Source organism: Equus asinus, chromosome 12 (genome assembly GCF_041296235.1).
Source record: "Equus asinus isolate D_3611 breed Donkey chromosome 12, EquAss-T2T_v2, whole genome shotgun sequence".
In the NCBI taxonomy this organism is placed as follows: domain Eukaryota; kingdom Metazoa; phylum Chordata; class Mammalia; order Perissodactyla; family Equidae; genus Equus; species Equus asinus.
The window spans coordinates 15,289,956-15,310,645 of NC_091801.1; the positions used below are offsets into that span (position 1 = coordinate 15,289,956).

Here is a 20,690-nt window from a genome sequence, read left to right on the forward strand (position 1 = left end):
TTGTACTTAGTACTGTTTTTATAACCTTATGTATATTTTTGTGTATGTGTGTCCTGTCCTTTTCGGCCCTCAGAAGAACAAGCTACTGAATCAGCATCCCTTTATTACTATGGTATCAAAGATTTGGCTACAGTTTTCTTCTACATGCTAGTGGCGATAATTATTCATGCCATAATTCAAGAGTATGTGTTGGATGTAAGTATACAATCTTAGCAATCTATACTTCGTAAAATACTAGTTCTCTGTACTATGATAGTCGTATATTAAATATACTTTACAATATATTCTTAATTACTAATGATTGTTTTTATTTTTAGAAAATTAACAGGCGAATGCACTTCTCCAAAACGAAACACAGCAAGTTTAATGAATCTGGTCAGCTTAGTGCTTTCTACCTTTTTTCTTGTATTTGGGGCACATTCATTCTAATATCTGTAAGTATGTATTATGCTTAAATTTTCATCTCAAAGTATTTACATTATATACCCGGAATAGAAAATGATGTCCTGTTTTTAATGCTTGTAAGCAAATCCTGAACCTTAGAAAATCCTTCTTTATTATTATTGTTCTTATCAAAGATTAGGAATTCTGCTTTTGGACTAGTATAAATCAAGTTTCAGCAATAAGTCTCTCTTTTAGTTAGTTTTTATACAGCAGAAATTCTAAGCTGTGTTTAATGTTTCAGAAAGCCTTACTCATTTTTAGTCAATCTGAAAGTTATTTTTATATCTTGTAGTCATTTGCAGATATCTCTATATAAGCAAAAAGGGTAAGATGTTGGTGATACTTTTACTAGGTTACATGAGTTGTAATGTTTTTAGTCATTTCCCCCTTTAAAAACAGTCCACATATTTTCCAAACAACTTAAAATATTATATAACTTTTCAGCTAAGGCTGTCAAAACCTTTAAGTGTATCATTCTAACTAATGAGAGGGGCAGTATCTGCTTTAGGGTTAGTAATAACAATCCCTTAAATTTACATGGACTTCAGGTTTACGTACTTTTTAGTTTATCAGAACACATAATTTTTTTTTAAGTCACGATGTTAGAGATGAATAAACAGGCAGAGGGAATTTTCCGAGCTGTGACGCTTAATGTTGGAGATAGACTCAACTCAGCCTTAAATCCCTTGCTCGTTCCAGTGTGTGCTGCTGCTTTAATGATCCTTCAGCGATAGATGTAAATTTCAGCTTAAAATCTATCATAGAATTTTTTTAAAAAACGTGTTACATTTCAGTAGTAATTAACATAAGTCACTTGAGGTTTTTTTCTGCATATGCATTAATTCTCACTGAATAGATCTGATTATCTAAGAAAAAGATTTGGTTACTATGTGGACGTAATCCTATAAAACTTAGCAGCACCTTGATGCTCTGTGTCCTGTCAGGTGCTAGTCTTTCCTGAAACCTTCCTCTGATTACCCAAGATAAAATTCCTCTCTCCCATCGCTATTGTACCTCTGTTCTGTGCCGTTACTGTTCTGGGTCGTTTTATGTTTGTTTGTATACGTGTATTTTTTACTCTGCTGGACTGAAAAAATTTCAAAAGCCAGGAATTATGTCTTAATTTCACTTGTATTTCTCATATTGATTTTCGCTTCCCTAGAGTAAACAATTCAACTGAATTGAAAATAACTACAACCACTGAACAGTTTGACTTCTGTGAGCTCTTTGGAACCTGATATGGGGAATTGTGAATGTGCAAAAGTGAAAATATTGTCTTATTTTCCAAGAACCTTGTGTTGTAATCATAGGCTAATTTTTGCATCTTCTTTCTTAGGAAAACTACATCTCAGATCCAACTATCTTGTGGAGGGCTTATCCCCATAACCTGATGACGTAAGTCATTTCCTGCAGGCTTTTTTTAGTTAAGGACCATGGTCATGTCACTTTCAAGCAGAATTCATTCTTGTTACTCTTAGTAGGACCTTAGGCAAATTCATACAATGGGTATGTCTTCAACAGTCCCACTGTCCTAAGTAAAAGATTCCTGTGTGCTTTTTTCTTGTATATAATCTTTCAACGTGTTTGTTAGCTTGAGAAAACTGATTTTAACAACAGTCTTAATTTAGTGCTCTGTTTTCCCTTTCTTCTCCCTCAGCCTTTCTCCTCTTTGCTGCTCCGTCTTCTCCCCACTTTTGCTCCTTTTCTTTGTCCCAGTCCCTTTTCACTCCTTCCATTTCTTATTCTCTTATGCTATAAACTTGAGGGTTGGGAGTGTTTCTTTTTTTAGCTTTCTAGCCCCCAAGGTTTCTGTACAGTGCTGAAGAAGCTCAGTAATGGCAGAGACATTCAGCAAAATTGTTCACTCTTCAAACCCATCTCTAGTATAACCACGGAATCTGTATTTTCCTTGCTGCTTTAGCCCATGTTGTCTTTTGCTTTCCTGAATTTATCATTTTCGTGTATAATATTTTATGTAGTATCTATACATTGTCTTGACTGTTCTATAATTGTCTCATTTATGTAAGTCTCACATTGTGCCCATGCCCACCAAGACTGTATGTGCCTGGACCACAATAGAAACTCTCTTTTTTTATTTTATATCCTTCGTTGTGCCAGGCTGTAGGTGCTTATCACCTCGACACTATTCAGTAAATGGATTGTGATGTGAGAATTGGAGAAAAAGATACAGAGGGAATAACATGACCGTGCATATCTTTGTTTTAATACCCACTCTGTGATACTCACTCTGCTGAGTTCTGACTTTTAAAAATTGTATGAATTCAACGAACATTTATAGAATGGGATTATAAACATCATCTTGATGTAGGACTGTATCTTCCCCCTCCCACCACCTTCCCCCGAAATTCTATCAGATCAGCTTTGTGTTTCCTGTGTGAGACTTCTGGAGGAGAGGGAGAAGAGAATAAAGAGAAAGCAGAAGGACTGGAGGCTGTGATGTAAAGAGGAGACCTAATTCTAGACTGATTAGGGTCACTCTCCCAGGGAGCCCTTCCACGCCACGTTCCTCTCTTTAATCCTGGTTTGCCTCCATTTATTTGGGACCCTCAGTGTTCCAACCAGGTAGAGTTACCATATTTCCCTAAGGAAAAAGCCAGGCGATATTTGAATTTGGGATTATCCCAGTTTCAGGTCGCTGTTCATCTGTGTGCCTTCGCTTCTGCATCAGTCTCCTTGGCTTTCTTGCTTCCTCTTGATAAAACCTTACAGGTCTGTGCTTCGGTTCCCTCAGAGTCCTGTTCCTTATGTTTTCAGTAGCTAAAGTGACATACTGATCAGTGTTAATTAATAGACAGGGGACTCTGGTTCCTGCCCACCAGCTTGCATGTTAACAGGCTTCTGCAGATAATGCCTTTGCTTCTGCTGCTGAATCCAGAGGAACGAACTGGCGGTGGGAATGTCCTAGGGAGACAGGGACACGGCTGTCGGAGAGTTGTTTAAAGGTACAGAGTGTCATAAGGGGACCTGGAGTTGATAACACAAAGGTAGTTCCTTAGTGTCTCCTAATTCCCAATGTTTGTTTTTACTTTATTCTTTAAAAATATTATACTTTAAAGATATTTTTTGCTTTCTTGTGTTGTGCAGATTTCAAATGAAGTTTTTCTACGTATCTCAATTGGCTTACTGGTTTCATGCTTTTCCTGAACTCTACTTCCAGAAAACCAAAAAAGTAAGCTGGAATTTTGTAATTTTAAAAATTGTCTTGTCATTTTTTCCTGTTTTTGAAGTCTTTCTAAAATTGAGTATTTCCTCACATCTTACCCCCTCTCCTCCTGCCTCAGCTCTTCCCCCAGGATTCTCCCACCTCCACTCATTCCACAGAGACCAAGCGTCCTTACGTGTTTCTTTACAATATTCTTGTCATTATTTTAACTAGGGACCTTTTACGTTTGACAGCTAATTGCTAGTTTTACAATTATATTAGGGGTAATTTAAAATAGGCTAAAATTTAGACAAATTTTGAAATGTAATATTAGTCTCATGTTACTGACATTCTTAACAATTTCACAAGTGAGACCAAAAGGATTAATCAGATTATTCCACATCTAATAGTTCTGTGTGTAAGTCCCAAAGGAAAATTCAGTATTGAAAAAAGTAAACCGTAGTTAAATATTCACCAGTGAAATCTTTCCTGAAATGGGTGGAGCATTCCTGTTTCAGCATGTGAGAAAGATGTTTGTTTGTTTGTTTGATTTGAACGAGTAAGTGAGCCGCCAGAGCAGTGCAATATCCTCCTTTCTCGCTTTACCATCAGTACTTCTGAAATCTGACTTCCCTGATATCACAGACTCAACTTTAGTTCTAATTTAACTCGTTCTCCTCAAAAACCTGTACCAGCTTCCTAGTGCCTTGAACTAGGAGAAAGCTGCCGCCCTCTGGTCTGAGGGCTCCTCCCTTCTGTGCCACCTCTTCCCTGCCCCTTGTTCTTCTGCTCACTTCTGCTTCATTCACGGTGATACTCGCTAGTTTTATGATCCTACCACATCAGGTTTTTTCCTGGAATACCTTTTCCTTCTGGTAAAGTAATCAAGCACTTTTATTGCCTTTTTTGTTGTTGTTGAGAAAGATTAGCCCTGAGCTAACATCTGCCTCTAATGCTCCTCTTTTTGCTGAGGAAGACTGGCCCTGAGCTAAGATCCGTGCCCATCTTCCTCTACTTTATACATGGGACACCTGCCACAGCATGGCTTGCCAAGCGATGCATAGGTCTGCCCCCAGGATCTGAACCGGATCTAAACCGGTACACCCCAGGCCACCAAAGCAGAACATGCGAACCTAACCACTGAGCCACCAGACTGGCCCCCTTTATTGCCTTTTATGAAGGGGAGATTATAAAAAAAGCCCCCTATGTGAAATGACTTGTGGGTGGGGATATGGATGAAATAAGTTTGGTCATGAGTTAACTATTGAAGCTGGTTTATGGGTACATGAGGATACATTACACCCTCTCTTTGTTCTGTATATTTACATTTTTCCACATGTAAAACATTTTTTCAATAAATCCTCTTTGAGGAGCTTTCTAAAATGCAAGTGTACAGCCACCCTTCCAGTGACCAGTTTCTCCACCTTCTCAAAAGCCATGAATGCTTGCTTCTATATGTACTGCAAATTGGTTAATTCACAAGTATAGATTCTTGATTTACTGCTGTTTCGTGTTCATGTTTTTTTGTGTCCTATGTATCTCCTCATTGATGTCTGCTATGATTAGATAAATAGCACTAAATTAAAGTCCATGTACTATGACTCAAAAGTTGTTTTTATGTTGATTTCTTTTATAAAGTAGAATGTTTTCTGGTTAAGTTGATTGTAAAGAGTAGGATGAAGATCCATAAAACCTTTGACTTGAAACAGTCTTCAGATAAAATTCTTAGGCTCGCAATTTCCAGCAGCCCTTCCATCTTCAGTAAGTACATGATGTGAACCATGCATGTCCTAGGGCTGCACTTTCCAAAACAGGAGCCACTAGCCACATTTAAATTAATTAAAATAAAATAAAAACAAAATTCACTTTCTTGGTCACACCAGCCCTATTGAAAGTGCTTGCTAGCCACATGTGGCTGCTGTCTACCGTTTTGGATAGCAGAGATAGAGAACATTTCCATCCTTGCAGAAAGTTCTCTTGGACAGCGCTGCTGGGAATATCATAGTTTCGTTTCGTTTCTTTTTTTTTTTTGAGGTATAGTTTACATATAACATGTTAGTTTCAGGTGTACAACGTAATGATTCAATATTTGTATATATTGCGAAATGATCACAAGTCTAGTTAAGATCCGTCACCATACAGAGTTACAGAATTTCTTTTTCTTGTGATGATAACTTTTGAGATTTACTCTCTTGGCAACTTTGAGATATGCAGTACAGTATTATTAACTGTAGTCACCATGCTGTGCATCACATCCCCATGACTTATTTATTTTATAACTGGAAGTTTGTGCCTTTTGACTTCCTTCACCTATTTCACCCACTCCCCACCCCTCCTTAGTGTCTTGATTTTTAAGTACCATGGGTCAAATGTTTAAAACTTTCTTCATGTATTTGTATACCATGGACATAATACCTCCGGGTTTCGTTATTAATACATGTGTCTATATCTTCTTCACTGACCATGTAAGTAAAGATGGACATTTCAAAGTAATTGTTCATTTTAATTCTCGAAGCTCTTTTCTTATAAATTCCTGCCAGATGGCATTTCTCCAGAAATGCAGTCTAATTTTTGTGGAATAATTTGCATAACTTAGAACTCACTGAAACTATTTTTAACACCTACATATGACAGTCGAAAGTAACTGTTTCAAGTAATTAACATAATTTGAAAGTAACAGCTGCATATGTGTTAAACAGTTTCTTAAAATTTACTCTCTGAAAATTATTTTTGAAAGAACTTTTTACTGGAAGCAACTAGTATAGTGATTGTTTTGAACCAGTCCTACAGAGAAATGAAAGAAACGAACACTGTTAGTAGCAGTTCAAGAGGTGTGTTAGTCACAAATAACTCACTCTCTTTTAAGGAGAATATTTTAATTACATATAATACATATGCTTCAATATAAATACTCCTCCATTTTACCCATGAGAAAATTCAAAATGTAATTTCTTTGCTGACTCGAATATATGAGGTTTCAGCAAGTGGATGAAATAGCCGAATGTTTTATTTCTAATATTCACTTAAGTTTCATTATAGGTACATATAATTGCATATCATATAAAGTATATTAAATAAGAAATAATACTTCTTCCCCACTCCTACTTCATGAAAGTTATATTCATGCTTTTCATGTGCAACTTTGTTGTTAATATCTGTCATTCATTACTGAAGCCAATTTTTGAATCATCTAGCTCAGTTTTTCCAGAGTGCATCATCTTTATTTCTGTCTCACTGATTCTTCCACTAGACCTCAGCAAACGTTTGGAAATGACGTTATTGAGGTTTTTCTGGCTATGTATCTTACCCATTTATTTGTTGTCCTAAAGTAATTGATATAGATCCCTGTAATATGGGGGCTTTTAAGAGATTTTGATATAAGATGGCTCCATCCGTGATTTAGGGAAAAGTCTTAGCCTTCTATTTGGTCATATATGTGATATTCAGTTTAAAGTAAAGTTTGTTTTTTAGTACAGTGTAGTTAAGAAAAGCATTTTCTTTTTTTCTTTAAGATTTTATTTTTTCCTTTTTCTCCCCAAAGTCCCCCGGTACATAGTTGTGTATTTTTAGTTGTGGGTCCTTCCACTTGTGGCACATGGGACACCGCCTCAGCATGGCCTGCTGAGCAGTGCCATATCCTCACCCACGATTCAAACTGGCAAAACCTTGGGCCGCCGAAGCGGAGTGAGTGAACTTAACCACTCGGCCACAGGGCCGGCCCCAAGAAAAGCATTTTCTTATAAATGTAGAAATTTACTAAAGAATATGGCTGACATTTTTAGTAAAAAGATGTTGGAATAACAACCAAAAATATCACTTGAGGTTATTTATAATTTTAGAATTTGTTTTGATTTAAGTGTACTATATTTGATTTTCCATGAAAAATGAGACGTCAGAAATTTGTCATTATTCCATGATTTCATCCTTGTATAAACTACTTGAAAATTAGCATTAAGAATATATAAGAACTTGGCAAAAGTTTTCTAAAATCTCATTTTCATTATGTATTTTTTCCATTCAAGTATAGAAAACATTTGTTAATCTTAAACTATCAGGAGGCGGCCCAGTGGCTGGGTCTTTAAGTTAGTGCGCTCCGCTTTGGATCCTGGGCATGGACACAGCACCATTCATCAGGCCATGCTGAGGCAGTGTCCCACATAGCAGAACTAGAAGGACCTACAACTAGAATACACAACTATGTGCCAGGGGGCTTTGGGGAGAAGAAGAGAAAAAAAAAAAAATACTGTCAGTATTTTGCAAACATTTTTTACTATAACCCAAGATGAAAAACTAGATTTTATAACATAATCCAGTGTGTGTGTCTGAAATCTGGAATAGAATTTTCATGAAACAATACAATATGCTGTACATGCTAGCATTTTCTAATCTATTTCGTATTTTAAAAGATATTGGTGCAACCCCCTAAATTGATCTCATGATCCACTAGTAGGTCTCAACGTTTTTTAAAAACACGATTTCTAAGATAACCAGGTTGCTAGGGACTGTGGACATAAAAAAGAGAAGCAAAAGTAAAATCTAGATACTTGGCATACGGGGTTATTAGGAGGAGAAAACATACGATTAGATGTATCTGAAGTGAGAAGATAAAATTTTAACCTTCAATTTTAATGACTGTAACTGACAGTGAAAGGGACTAGAAGCAAGATCTGACACGTGAATACTATTTTAGGTAATATAGCATCCCTACTGCCGTAAACATAGCACTTTCATTATTAGAAGGACATGATTATGGTTATTAAATATTGTGTCATTTAATAAACGTTTATTATTAAAAAAAAACATAGATCTTAGCGCTGAAAGGGATTTTGATTCATCTGATTCCAGGAGACCCAAGTCTTCACGTTTTACAGATGAGGAGCTGAGGCCAAGAGAGGAAATGAATGGCTGAAGCCGTTAGTTCAGTGGGGTGGGCAGTTGGGGTGGGGTGGGGTGGGGGCAGCAGCGCCTCAGGTCTTTGCTCTAGCCCTACACTTTCCGCTCTGCCGCACTGCCCTAAGGGCAGAAGTGTTCCGGCGTGTTTTAATCTATACTGTGCTGTCCATTTGCAGGAGGATATTCCTCGTCAGCTTGTCTACATTGGTCTTTACCTCTTTCACATTGCTGGAGCTTATCTTCTGAAGTGAGTCAGGATTTCCTTGGGGGTGTATATGGGCTGGGCAGAGAGAATGCTAATCTGTCTTAATTGATAATTTTTACATTTTAAATTTGTTCTTTTAACAGCTTGAATCATCTGGGACTTGTTCTTTTGGTGCTGCATTATTTTGTTGAATTTCTTTTCCACATTTCCCGCCTGTTTTATTTTAGTGATGAAAAGTATCAGAAAGGGTAAGTTGTTCAGCTATTCTGTTTTCCGTGTAATTAAAATTAGTGCTGTGTTGCCAAGGACCATGCTATTGCCAAGGTCCATGCTGTGGGCAGTTATATTGCTCTATAAACTGTTAGTAGCAGCTTTAAATAAAATGAAACTATTTAGCAATTCAGGTTGGTCTTCAGTTCTCTAAAATGGAGTCTTTCTTGGCTAGAGAGATATTATATTGGAACTTGTAATTTCGAAGGCTTTTTGGGTTTACTTTTCTGTTACAACGTCTCTTGTTTAATGCATGTTTTTCTTTTGGAGAAAGAATAACAGGGAGGTGATAATAGTGATAGGGAAGAAGAAAGTGAAACAATAGATTATATAGTCTTAAAGATTGTAAAATATTTTGATGGGAAAACTGGACTGAAAACAGAATAGGAGCAGTATGACTTGTAAAGAGTGTTAAAACTTAAAAAATAAATAAATAAAACTAGGACTCTTAAATGGGAATTGGGTATCCTGTTTACAGCACCGCTTTGGTTCTATTTTGTCCAGCATTTTTCAGAATGATTCTGTGTACCAGTCGTTCTGAGGATCATTAACAGTAGTTATATAAAAAATAAAGAGATCAGCTAAATAAAAAGTCAAACATTTCTTTATTGGACTTCCTAGACCCTTGAATATGCTGTGTTATGTTTCTCGAAGAGTGTAATAGAATACGTAGCGTTTCCCAAACGTTTTACTTCAGAATCCTTTTTGCAGAACAACAAGAAGTGCTGTTTTAATGTGCATTTACTTAGCAGGAATCTGACTTCTACTGGAATCTTTTCTTATCTTTTCAGTTTTATGAATGTGACTCATGTCGTTTTTCTTCCAGGTTCTCTCTGTGGGCAGTCCTGTTTGTTTTGGGAAGACTTCTGACTTTAATTCTTTCAGTGCTCACTGTTGGCTTTGGCCTTGCAAGAGCAGAGAATCAGAAGCTGGATTTCAGTACTGGAAACTTCAATGTGTTGGCTGTTAGGTACAGTCAATTTAACATTTTTCTTACTTTGAACTACTGTGTAGTGTACAGTATCAGTTTATAATGTGAGTCATCTAAAAACTAAAGGGATAAATATAGGGGTTAGGTAAAATATTAGTGTGGTTTGATTTCATACCTGTTGCAGTTTCATATGTCTAAATTGAAGTACTAAAGTATTCATTTAACTTATGGGATTAATTAGTAATGGGATAATTATTTATTAACATAATCTTGTCAACAGAGGAGAATTTAGCACTAAGCTAATACTGTCAAAGCAGGGTAGAATACTTACTCAGTGGCATTGTTTTGAGGCACTCTGACTTTTAATTTCTTACTATTCTCAGAATCGCAGTTCTGGCATCCATTTGCATCACCCAAGCGTTCATGATGTGGAAGTTCATTAATTTTCAGCTTCGGAGGTGGAGGGAACATTCTGCTTTTCAGGCACCAGCTGTGAAGAAGAAACCAACGGTGACTAAAGGCAGGTCTTCTAGAAAAGGAACAGGTTTGTATTCAGGAAGCAATGAAAAACCCAAGTAGAAAACATTAAAAAAAGTGTTGTGGGGTCTTATTTGTAGTCTTATTAAGATGTAAAATCTTATAAAGAAAATTTTATTCTACTTTTTAGCAAAATTAGAGGCAAAGTAGTCTTACCCTGTTCTAGAGTTTGGTGATTGCCTAGGGTCAGTTATTTCTCCCAAAGCTGTCCACTGCATTTCTCTCTCACAAGTTTTCCACGCTTGGTTACCCTGAGCCATTATTCAGCAGTGTATGTGGGCATATTAGTGAATAACTAACCTAGAGGGTGATAGTTTGTGCTCTCAAGCATTTTATTCTTGTTTAAAAAACAAAACCTCTCTACAGCCGCTTCCCATCTGCCTCTTAGTCCTAAGCTTTTTTGGTAACTTCTGATCTCTCGATCCTTCATCTTTGAACCTGCGTCTAACCTCCTTTCTCCTCTGGCTTTTGATTGGAAATGCATTGACATTGTTGTAAATTTTTTCTCCCATATTAAGCTTTATTTTATATGGCTATCTCCTTGTTTCAGCACCATATATTGGAAAGCCATGGCAATAATTTTTTCAATTTCTATTTAGTGTTAAACTTGGAACTGTGGCACAAGGAGTTCCCGTTATAAAAATCTGTCTACTCTGGTTTGCTCCTTGTAAGTCTTCATGTCTGATAGTTTGTGTCCTCCAGCCCTGTCCTCATTCAAGCTTGTCTCAGTAATTCTTGCATTTCATATGAATTTTAGTACATCTTGGTCAATTTCCACACGTGAAAAGAAACCTTGCTGGAATGTTGGGTTGAAATTACGTTGACTCTATAGCTCAGTTCAGGGAGAATTGAGTATTTCCACCCAGGAACATGATATGTACCTTTATTTATCTGATTATCTTTAATTTCTCTCTGTAATGTTTTTTTAATAACCGAGTTATTAGAATCTAGTTCACGTATCATAAAATTCACCCCTTAAAGTGTACATTTCAGTGGTTTTTAAATGTATTCACAAAATGACGTGAAGCATTATCTAATTCCAGAACATTTTTATCACCCCAAAAAGAAACCCCATACCCATTAGCAGTCATTTCCTATTCTCCCCCTCCCCCTGGTAACCACATATCTATTTTCTACCTCTGTGGATTGGCCTTTGCAGGACATTTCATATAAATGAAATCATACAGTATGTGATCTTTTGCAGATGGTTTCTTTCACTTGCGTGCTTTTCAGGTTCGTACATGTTGTACCATATACTGATACTTCATTCCTTTTCATGGCAAAATAATAGTCCATTGTGTGGATATACAGGCACACCTCGAAGACATTGCAGGATCCGTTCCAGGTCACCGCAATAAAGCAAATGGTGCAATAAAGCGAGTCATGTGCATCTTTTTGGTTTCCCAGTGCATATAAAAGTTGTGTTTACACTATGCTGTAGTCTATTAAGTGTGCAACAGCATTATGTCTTAAAAAATAATGTACCTACCTTAAGTAAGAAATACTTTATTGCTAAAGAAAGCTAGGCATCGTCTGAACCTCCACCGAATTGTAGTCTTTTTGCTGGTGGCGGCTCTTGCCTCTGTGTTGATGGCTGCTGACTGATCACGGGGTGGTTGCTGAAGGCTGGGGTGGCTGTGGCAATTTCTGAAAAGAAGACAACAGTACAACAGTGAAGTTTGGCACATTGATTGACTCTTCCCTTCATGGACAGTTTCGCTGTAATATGTGATGCTGTTTATCAACATTTTACCCACGGTAGAACTCCTCTCAAAATTGAAGTTCGTCCTCTCAAACTCTGCCACTGCTTTACCAACTAAGATTGTCATATCCTGAATCCTTTCTTGTCATTTCAACAGTCTTCACAGCATCTTCTCCAGGAACAGATTCCATCTCAAGAAATCACTTTCTTTGCTCATCCATAAGGAGCAACTCCTCATCCATTAAAGTTGGATCGTGAGATTGTAGCAATTCAGTCACGTCTTCAGCCTCCACTTGTAATTCTAGTTCTCTTGCTCTTTCCACCACATCTCATCTGAAGTTACTTCCTCCATTGAAGTCTTGAACCCCTCAAAGTCATTCATGAAGGCTAGAATCAGCTTCTTCCAAACTCCTGTTAATGTTGTTTTGGACCTCTTCCCATGAATCACAAATCTTAATGGCGTCTAGAATGGTGAATCCTTTTCAGAAGGTTTTCAGTTGACTTTACCCAGATCCATCAGAGGAACATGGCAGCTATAGCCTTAAAAAACGTATTTCTTTAATAAGACATGAAAGTCGAAATGATTCCTTGATCCATGGGCTGCAGAATGGATGTTTGTGTTAGCAGGCATGAAAACATTAATCTCATTGTACATCTCTATCCGAGCTCCAGATGCTTTGTCAATGAGCAGTAATTTTCAAAGAGATCTTTTTTTCTAAGTGGTGGTTCTCAACAGTGGGCTTAAAATATTCAGTAAACCGTGTTGTAAACAGATGTGCTGTCATCCAGGCTTTGTTCCATTTATAGAGCACAGACAGAGTAGCTTTAGCATCATTCTTAAGGGCCCTAGGATTTTCAGAATGGTAAATGAGCATTGGCTTCAACTTAAACTCACCAGCTGCTAATGCATTGACCTTTCCTCTCTAGCTGTGAAAGTCCTAGATGGCATCTTCTTCCAATAGAAGGCTGTTTTTCATCTACATTGAAAAATCCATTGTTTAGTGTAACCCCCTTCATTAATGATCTCAGCTAGATCTTCTGGATAACTTGCTGCAGCTTCTGCATCAGCCCTTGCTGCTTCCGCTTGTTCTTTTATGTTATGGAGATGGCTTCTCTCCTTAAACCTCATGGACCAACCTCTGCTGGCGTCAGACTTTTCTTCTGCAGCTTCCTCACCTCTCTCAGCCTTAACAGAGTTGAAGAGAGTTAGGGTCTTGCTCTGGATTAGGCTTTGGCCTAAGGGAATGTTGTGGCTTATTGATCCTCTATCCAGACCACTAAAACTTTCTGCAGAGGCTCGCCCCGTGGCCAAGTGGTTAAGTTCGTGCGCTCCACTTCAGTTGCCTAGAGTTTCTCAGGTTCGGATCCTGGGCGTGAACGTGACACCACTCATCAGGCCATGCTGCAGCGGCGTCCCACATAGCACAACCAGAGGCACTCACAACTAGAATATACAACTGTATGCTGGGGGGCTTTGAGAAGAAGAAAACAAAAAAAAGATTGCCAACAGATGTTAGCTCAGGTGCCAATCTTTAAAAAAAAAATAAAACTTTCTGCATATCAGCAATAAAGCTTATCATTCATGTGTTCGCTGGAGTAGCACTTTTAGTATCTTGCACGAACTTTTCCTTTGCATTCACAGTTTGCCTGTTTGGCACAACAAACTAGTTTTTGGCCTGTCTAGGCTTTCAACATGCCTTCCTCACTCAACTTAATCATTTCTAGCTTTTGATTTAAAGTGAGGCGTGCAACTCTTCCTTTCACTTAAACACTTCCTTTCACTTCAAGGCTGTTGTAGGGTTACTGATTGGCATAATTTCAATGTTGTTATGTCTCAGGGAAGAGGGCGGCCTGAGGAGCGGAGCGGAGAGGAGAGGGAGAGACGAGGTAACTGCCAGTCTGGAGCAGTCAGAACACACACAACATTTATCGATTAAGTTCACTATCTTACATGAGTGTGGCTTGTGGCACCCCAAAACAATTACAATAGCACATCAAAGATCACAAATCACCATAACAAATACAATAATAATGAAGGCGTTTGAAATATTGTGAGAATTTGAGCAAATGCTGTTGGAGAAATGGTGCCGATAGACTTGCTTGACACAGAGTTGGCACAACCCGTCAGTTTGTTTTAAAAAAGTGCAATATCTGCCAAGTGCAATGTAAGGTATGCCTGTGCCATATTTTGTTTCTCCGTATATTAGTTGATGGACATTTGAGTTGTTTCCACTATTTGGCTATTTTGAATAATGCTGTAAACATTCGTATGCAAGTTTTTGTTTGAACACCTATTGTGTGTTCCCAAGAGGGTCTTCAGCTAGGACTGGAATTGCTGAGTAATGTGGTAACTTGGGGGAGCTGCTAAACTGTTTTCGAAGTGACTGTACCTTTTTACGGCCACTGTTTTTGTATATTGATATCCAGTTGTGAAAAAAATCAGTCTTTCTCTTTCGAGTTATCTTGATATTCTTGTTGAAAATCGTTTAATCATAAAAGTAATAATTTATTTTTGGGCTCTGAATTCTATTCTGTTAATCTGTACGTCTTTTCTTAGCCAGTGCCACAGTCTTGATAACTAAGTCGTAAGTTTGGAAATCAGGAAATCTGAGTCCTCCAGTTGTGTTCTTTTCTTCTTTTGGTTATTCTGGGTCTCTTGCATTTTTATATGAATTTTAGGATCAGTTTGTCAATTTCTGCAAAAAAACCAACTGGGCTTTTGATATGGATTGCCTCAGATCTGTAGATTGCCTTGGGAAGTATGAACATGGGTGTCTTTCCATTTATTTGGGTCATCTTTAATTTCTTTCAATTAAATTTTGTAGTTGTCAATGTAGAAATCTTACACTTCTTCTGTTAAGTTTATTCCTAAGTATTTTATTCTTTTGGATGCTATTGTAAATAGAATTGTCTCCTTAATTTCCTTTTTGGATTGTTCATTGCCAGTATATAGAAATACAGTTGGTTTTTGCATGTTGATCTTGTACCCTGCAACATTGCTAAACTTAGGAAGTTTTTAAAATTTTATTATTTTATAGTCGTTTCGTTTTTGTGAATTCCTTTGCATTTTCAGTATACAGGATCGTGTCATCGGCAAATAGAGACAGTTTTACCTCTTCCTTTCCAACTTGGAATCCTTTTATTTTATTTTCTTGCAAAATTGCCCTGGCTAGGCCCACTAGAAGGATGATGAAGAGAAGTGGCAAGAGCAGACGTCTTGTCTTGGTCCTGATCTTAGGGGGAAAGCATCCACTCTTTCACCGTTAAGTATGATCTTAGCTGTGGGTTTTTCCTAAATGGCCTCTATCAGGTTGAGGAAGTTCCTTTTTCTATTCCTAGTTTGTTTGTATTCTTATCAGGAAAGGAGGTAAGTATTTTGTCACTTGCTTTTTCTGCATCTACCCAGATCATCCGATGGTTTTTGTCCTTTATTCTATTGATATCATTGATTATATTAATTGATTTTTAAATGTTAAGCCAATAACGCATTCCTGGTATAAATCTCATTTGGCCATGGTGTATAATTCTCTTTAGATGTTGCTTGATTTGATTTGTTAGTATTTTTTTGAGGATTTTTACATCTGTATTTATAAGGGATACTGAGGTGTATTTTTTTGTGATGTGTTGCTTTTCACATGTAAAACCGACCTTGCATTCGTGGCATAAGCCCAAGCCGACGGTGATAATAACCACTTTTGCTGGATTCGTTTTTTCAGTGTTTGGTTAGGATGTTTGCGTTTGTGTTCGTGTAATAGATTGGCCTGTAATTAGTCCTTTTTTGTAATATCCTTCTTAGGTTTTGGTGTCAGGATTATGCTGGCCTTATAAAAAGTGTTGGGCAGTTTTGTCTTTTCTGTAATATCAGCATTATTTCTTATTTAAATGTTTGGAAGAATTCACCAGTGAGGCCATCTAACGTAGAGTTGTCTTCATGGGAAGGTTTTTAACTACAGATTCACAGTCTTTAGTAGATAATAGAATTACTCAGATTTTCTGTTTCTTATTGTCTCTTTTGGTAAGATGTGTTTTTCAAGGAATTTGTCTGTGTCCTCTAAATTTGCAAATGGATTGATATAAAATTATTCATAATATCCTCTTGTTATCTTATTAATGCCTGTAGAAGAGCAGTGATTTCCGTTTTTCATTTCCTACGTTGGTAGTTTGTGCCTTTCTCTCTTTTTTCTTTCACCAGCCAAGACACAACATTTGTCTTCTTTTGTTGATTTTCTCTGTCATACCCTTGATTTCTGTTCTTATTGCCCTTGCTTTGGGTTTAATTTGCTGTTAGGATTTCTTCTTGGACCCATGGATTATTTATAAGTGTATTGTTTAATTTACAAATATTTGGGCATTTTCTGGTTTTCTTTTTGTTACTGATTTCGACCTTAATTCCATGTGGTTAAAGAACATCCTCTGGATGATTTCAATTCTTTGGAATTTGTTGAGACTTTCATTATGGCTCAGCCTGTGTTCAGTTTTGGTGAATGTTTGTTTGGACCTCAAAAGGATGTGTGTCTGCCTTTGTTGGTATTATGTTCTCTAGATGTCAGGTCACATTTGTTAATTGTGTCGTTCAGTCTTTCTGTCTTGACTGATTTGGTGGAAGGAGTTCTGCTTGTTCATCTGTTATTGCAAGAGGTATTGACCATTTCTCCTTGTAGCTTATAAGTTTGTGTTTTAAATATTTTGGAGATGTGTTGTAAGTACATTAAAATTTAGAGTCTTTACAAATTCCTGTCGAAGTTGTCCTTCTTTGTTATCAAATGTCCATTTTCATCTCTTGTTTGTCTGAATTTACTGTAGCTACACCAACTTTCTTTTGATAAAATATTATCATGGTGTATCTTTTCCTATATTTTTCTACTTTAACCCTTTGTTTGTCCTTAAATATAAGCTGTGTCTTTTGTAAGCAGCATTTTTTCCCTCCAGTCTGATAGTTCCTGTGTTTGTTTTTTGGCTGTTACAGTGTGATGTTCCTGTGTATGGTTTTCTTTGTGTTTATCCTGTTCTGTCTTGTCTAGAGCTTCTGCATCTTGGCTTGGTTTATTTTATCATTTTTGGAAAGTTCTTGAACGTTATTTCTTCAAATATTGCTGCTTCTCCCTTCTCTTTCTCCTGTCCTTCTGGGACTCCAGCACTTGTGTTAAACCCTTTTACCCCAGCCCTTATATCTTTTCACGCTGTCTGCATTTTCCATCCTTTTTTCCTGTGAGTTTCAATCTGAGTATTTTTTTAGTTCACTAATGTATTCTCTTGCACCTAATCTGCTCTTAAACTCATTTATTAAATTTATATTTTCACTTGCTGTATTTTCCACTTCTGGGATTAAAGATTTCAGTTCTCTGGTGAAGTTCTTCATCTTTTCATTTATTTTTATTAATCATTGTTCTTTTAATGGCCCTATCTGATAACTCCAGATCTGGATGACCTAAGGATCTATTTCTGGTGTTTTTTTTCTGTTAGTTTTTAGTCAGTTGGTCGTGTTTTCTGGTAGGCCTGGTAATTTTTAATTGACTATTAGAATTTTGTGTAAAAACGTGTAGAGGTTCTGGATTGAATATGGCTAGATCATTCTGTCTCGTCAAAGGCAGTCTATTTCCAATTTGTTCTCATTCCTAGGATGTCAACCATTTATAAGGTCCTTTGTCCCTGACAGGCCCTGGATTCAAATTTTTGTTTCCTGTCATTGTGAGACTTCCCCGTTCTCTCTGTAGCTTTGTGCTTTCTCTGACTCTTGCGTGGTGTGTGCACATTTGGCTAATGCCGTAAGGGAGAAATACACATAGCTGCCTTGGTATTTTTCCAGTGCCTTCAGCCATTTTTGTATTCAGCTTTTATGGATATTTTTGAAGGGGGTGAGTCTGACGTTAGTTATTGCATTATAGCTTGAAGAAGAAGGCAGCCATGTGACGTTCTTAAACTAAGAGTTATCATCCCAAACACCAACTTTCTAACATGTTGTAAAGAAACATGTCTCCAAGAACTGCATTTGTTTGCTGTCAGATGTGAAAAGGTTCTTTATTTCTACCAAAGTACTGCTTTCAAGACTACCATTTAAAAATTCTTGTAATTGTTTTTTACAATTTTCTGTTACTTTTTTTCTTCTTTCCATAGTACTTTCTTTTTTAAATTTTTTATTGAGATATAATTGACATTGTAGTTACTTTTAATTTGCTACTTTTTCAGTTCATTGTGTTTAATATGTCATTAGGTTTATGATTGATTAAATACTAGTAAAAATTAATCACTAGTAAATAAGTTTCACCTGAGGGCATAAGAGCATATATTGGATTTTAAAATCTCTTTTCTGAAGGCACCTTTATGTATCAAGGTGATGTTGTTTGCATTTATTTATAAAAGATAGTAATACTGGTTCTTTTCTCTTTTCAGAAAATGGTGTAAATGGAACAGTAACTTCAAATGGAGCAGACTCTCCCCGTAATAGAAAAGAGAAATCTTCATAATGAATTATAATCTGATTGATTACTGTCCCCAAAGAAATCTGCTTTTTACGATATCTTTCAGCACTAGAGATTTTTTTTCCTGTTCTTGAAAATACAGTCTGTGCTCTTTGATTCTCGCTATTGTACTGTTTCATGCATTTTTTTAAAGGGCATTTGAGGGGAGGATGGTTATTATGAGTGAAAAAAACGTTTTAGCTTAGTCGAAGCTACCTGCCTTCAAAATAGTTTAGGGACCACCACCTTATTTTATTTTGTTTTTTATCTTTGAACATTTTTCTAATGATTTGGAGAGATAACTATTTACAAAAATTCTACATATCAGTGATACAATTTCTTGCTCTCACCAATTTTTTATATTAGCAAGATGGCCTATTCCAGCAGGGTCATATTTTTTAAGTTATCTTTCAGGGTAAAATGGAAATACTATAAAGTTGAAAATCAAACTTTAATATGTTTTCAGTGTTCTCTGATTTTTAGGAATTTTTGTAGCCTTTACACCTGGGAAAAAAGATTTGTAAATTCACCAAAATAATCGTGTGCTTTATTTTATAGGTAGTGGTTGTTAGTGTTACACCCCATTTTTTAAAAAAGAAAACTTAAAATTGGTTACGATGTGTGGAGATTTATTGCCATATATATTGAATCAAAATATATTGACATAAAAGTATGTGTGAAGTAAAAATCTTTTTTGTGCATTTTCAACACTTGTAAACTGGAAATCAGAGAAATTAAATATTTAGTATAAAGAAGAAAATCGACTATAGCCCTTTTTGCTATGTTTAGTAATGATTCTTAATGGGGCTTGTCGTAAGTTCAGTATGCACAGCATCTTAGAAAAATATTGTTTAACCTGCAAACCCTTTAAAAATAATGCCTACTTGATTTATATCTAAAAAAAGAATGTCAGGTAATTTTTGGAAAACATTTAATGCACTAACCTTAAAGAAATTGAAAATTCAGGTGGATAAATAGTCTTAACAAAAGACAATGCTTTATGTTATAACTATAGCTTTGGGCCCATCTTTAATTGAGAAGCGTTTATCTGTATAAAACATATTTTTGGATAAATATATATATATATTTGTATCTCTACAGAAAGGCTCTAAAAAAACATTTGAGTAAAGTACTTGGTTCCCTTTTCTATAATTATCCTTTAAAATCCTTATAGCTGTATTTGGGTTTTTGTTGTCTTTACAGTACTATATTGCTCCTTTTGGTATTCACATCTTATTCCCAATTTCCCACTTTTGTCACCAGCTAATGTTTGTGCCATTTTTAGTATAAAAGTGGCAGACCTGTTGGGTCTACAGTTTAATAAGTTGCCATGCTACTAGAAAGTTGTGCTTTCTGTTTCCAGCTGTTTACCTACTTCCTGGAAAAAGTAGCTCTCTGTAGCATCATGGAGTTTCAGTGGAACCAAATTTTTGCCATTAAAAACTGGCATTATATTGAGCTATATATTAAAAAAATCAGTCAAAATAAAAATTTTTACTTTCACAAGCTGTATCCTGGACATTTTCTTCGTTGTTAGCAAGTTTTTATCCCCTTTTAGTATATAATCACATTAAAATGTACCGTGTTTAAAGAATACACTTTTGATAGACGTTTAGAATAATAGTCTTTCCCAAAAAATGTGCTCTGCAAAAAAAGGTGGTTAGTCTTATATATTATTTATGAGGGCTCCTGGGGAAAATGGTTCATAACCAAATAAATTCAGGGACTACTGGGTTAAACAAACTTAAAGGTGTTTCTTTACCACAGGACTGTTCAGTCCTTTATATGCAGATATGCTTCCTGACCCACCAAGAGTGTTGGCACTGGGGGTATAATATGAGTGTTTCCCCGCTCATTTAACTGTAGAAACTACTACTGGAAAGTTCTGTACAACACTTGTGTTCTGCATCATGCGCTATGGGTTTAGGGGGCACAGAAAGCCCTTGGTATGTAGTTAAAACTTTATAAGACACACATATATGCACAAGTATAAATGTAAATTGTAAGCCCCAGACTCCATCATCCCAAATGCTCTGAGGAAAGTGTGTCTTTACTGGCCTCCAGATTGTGCAGAGGCTGTCACTGTC

General features: G+C 36.5%; 1 protein-coding gene across 3 annotated transcripts in view; it reads left to right on the forward strand.

Annotated features, from left to right (window-relative positions):
• The window catches only part of TRAM1 (translocation associated membrane protein 1), a 29,325-nt gene extending 9,216 nt beyond the window's left edge, over positions 1–20,109 (forward strand). For all 3 annotated transcript variants that reach the window (XM_014862660.3, XM_070481094.1, XM_070481095.1), the window contains exons 3-11: positions 74–195; positions 318–434; positions 1,781–1,839; positions 3,550–3,634; positions 8,677–8,747; positions 8,849–8,953; positions 9,802–9,945; positions 10,290–10,450; positions 18,536–20,109. In XM_014862660.3, the coding sequence (XP_014718146.1) occupies positions 74–195; positions 318–434; positions 1,781–1,839; positions 3,550–3,634; positions 8,677–8,747; positions 8,849–8,953; positions 9,802–9,945; positions 10,290–10,450; positions 18,536–18,609 (938 nt within the window). In that variant the 3' untranslated portion in view covers positions 18,610–20,109. The remainder of the gene's footprint in view (positions 1–73; positions 196–317; positions 435–1,780; positions 1,840–3,549; positions 3,635–8,676; positions 8,748–8,848; positions 8,954–9,801; positions 9,946–10,289; positions 10,451–18,535) is intronic.
• The last annotated feature ends 581 nt before the right edge of the window (positions 20,110–20,690 follow it).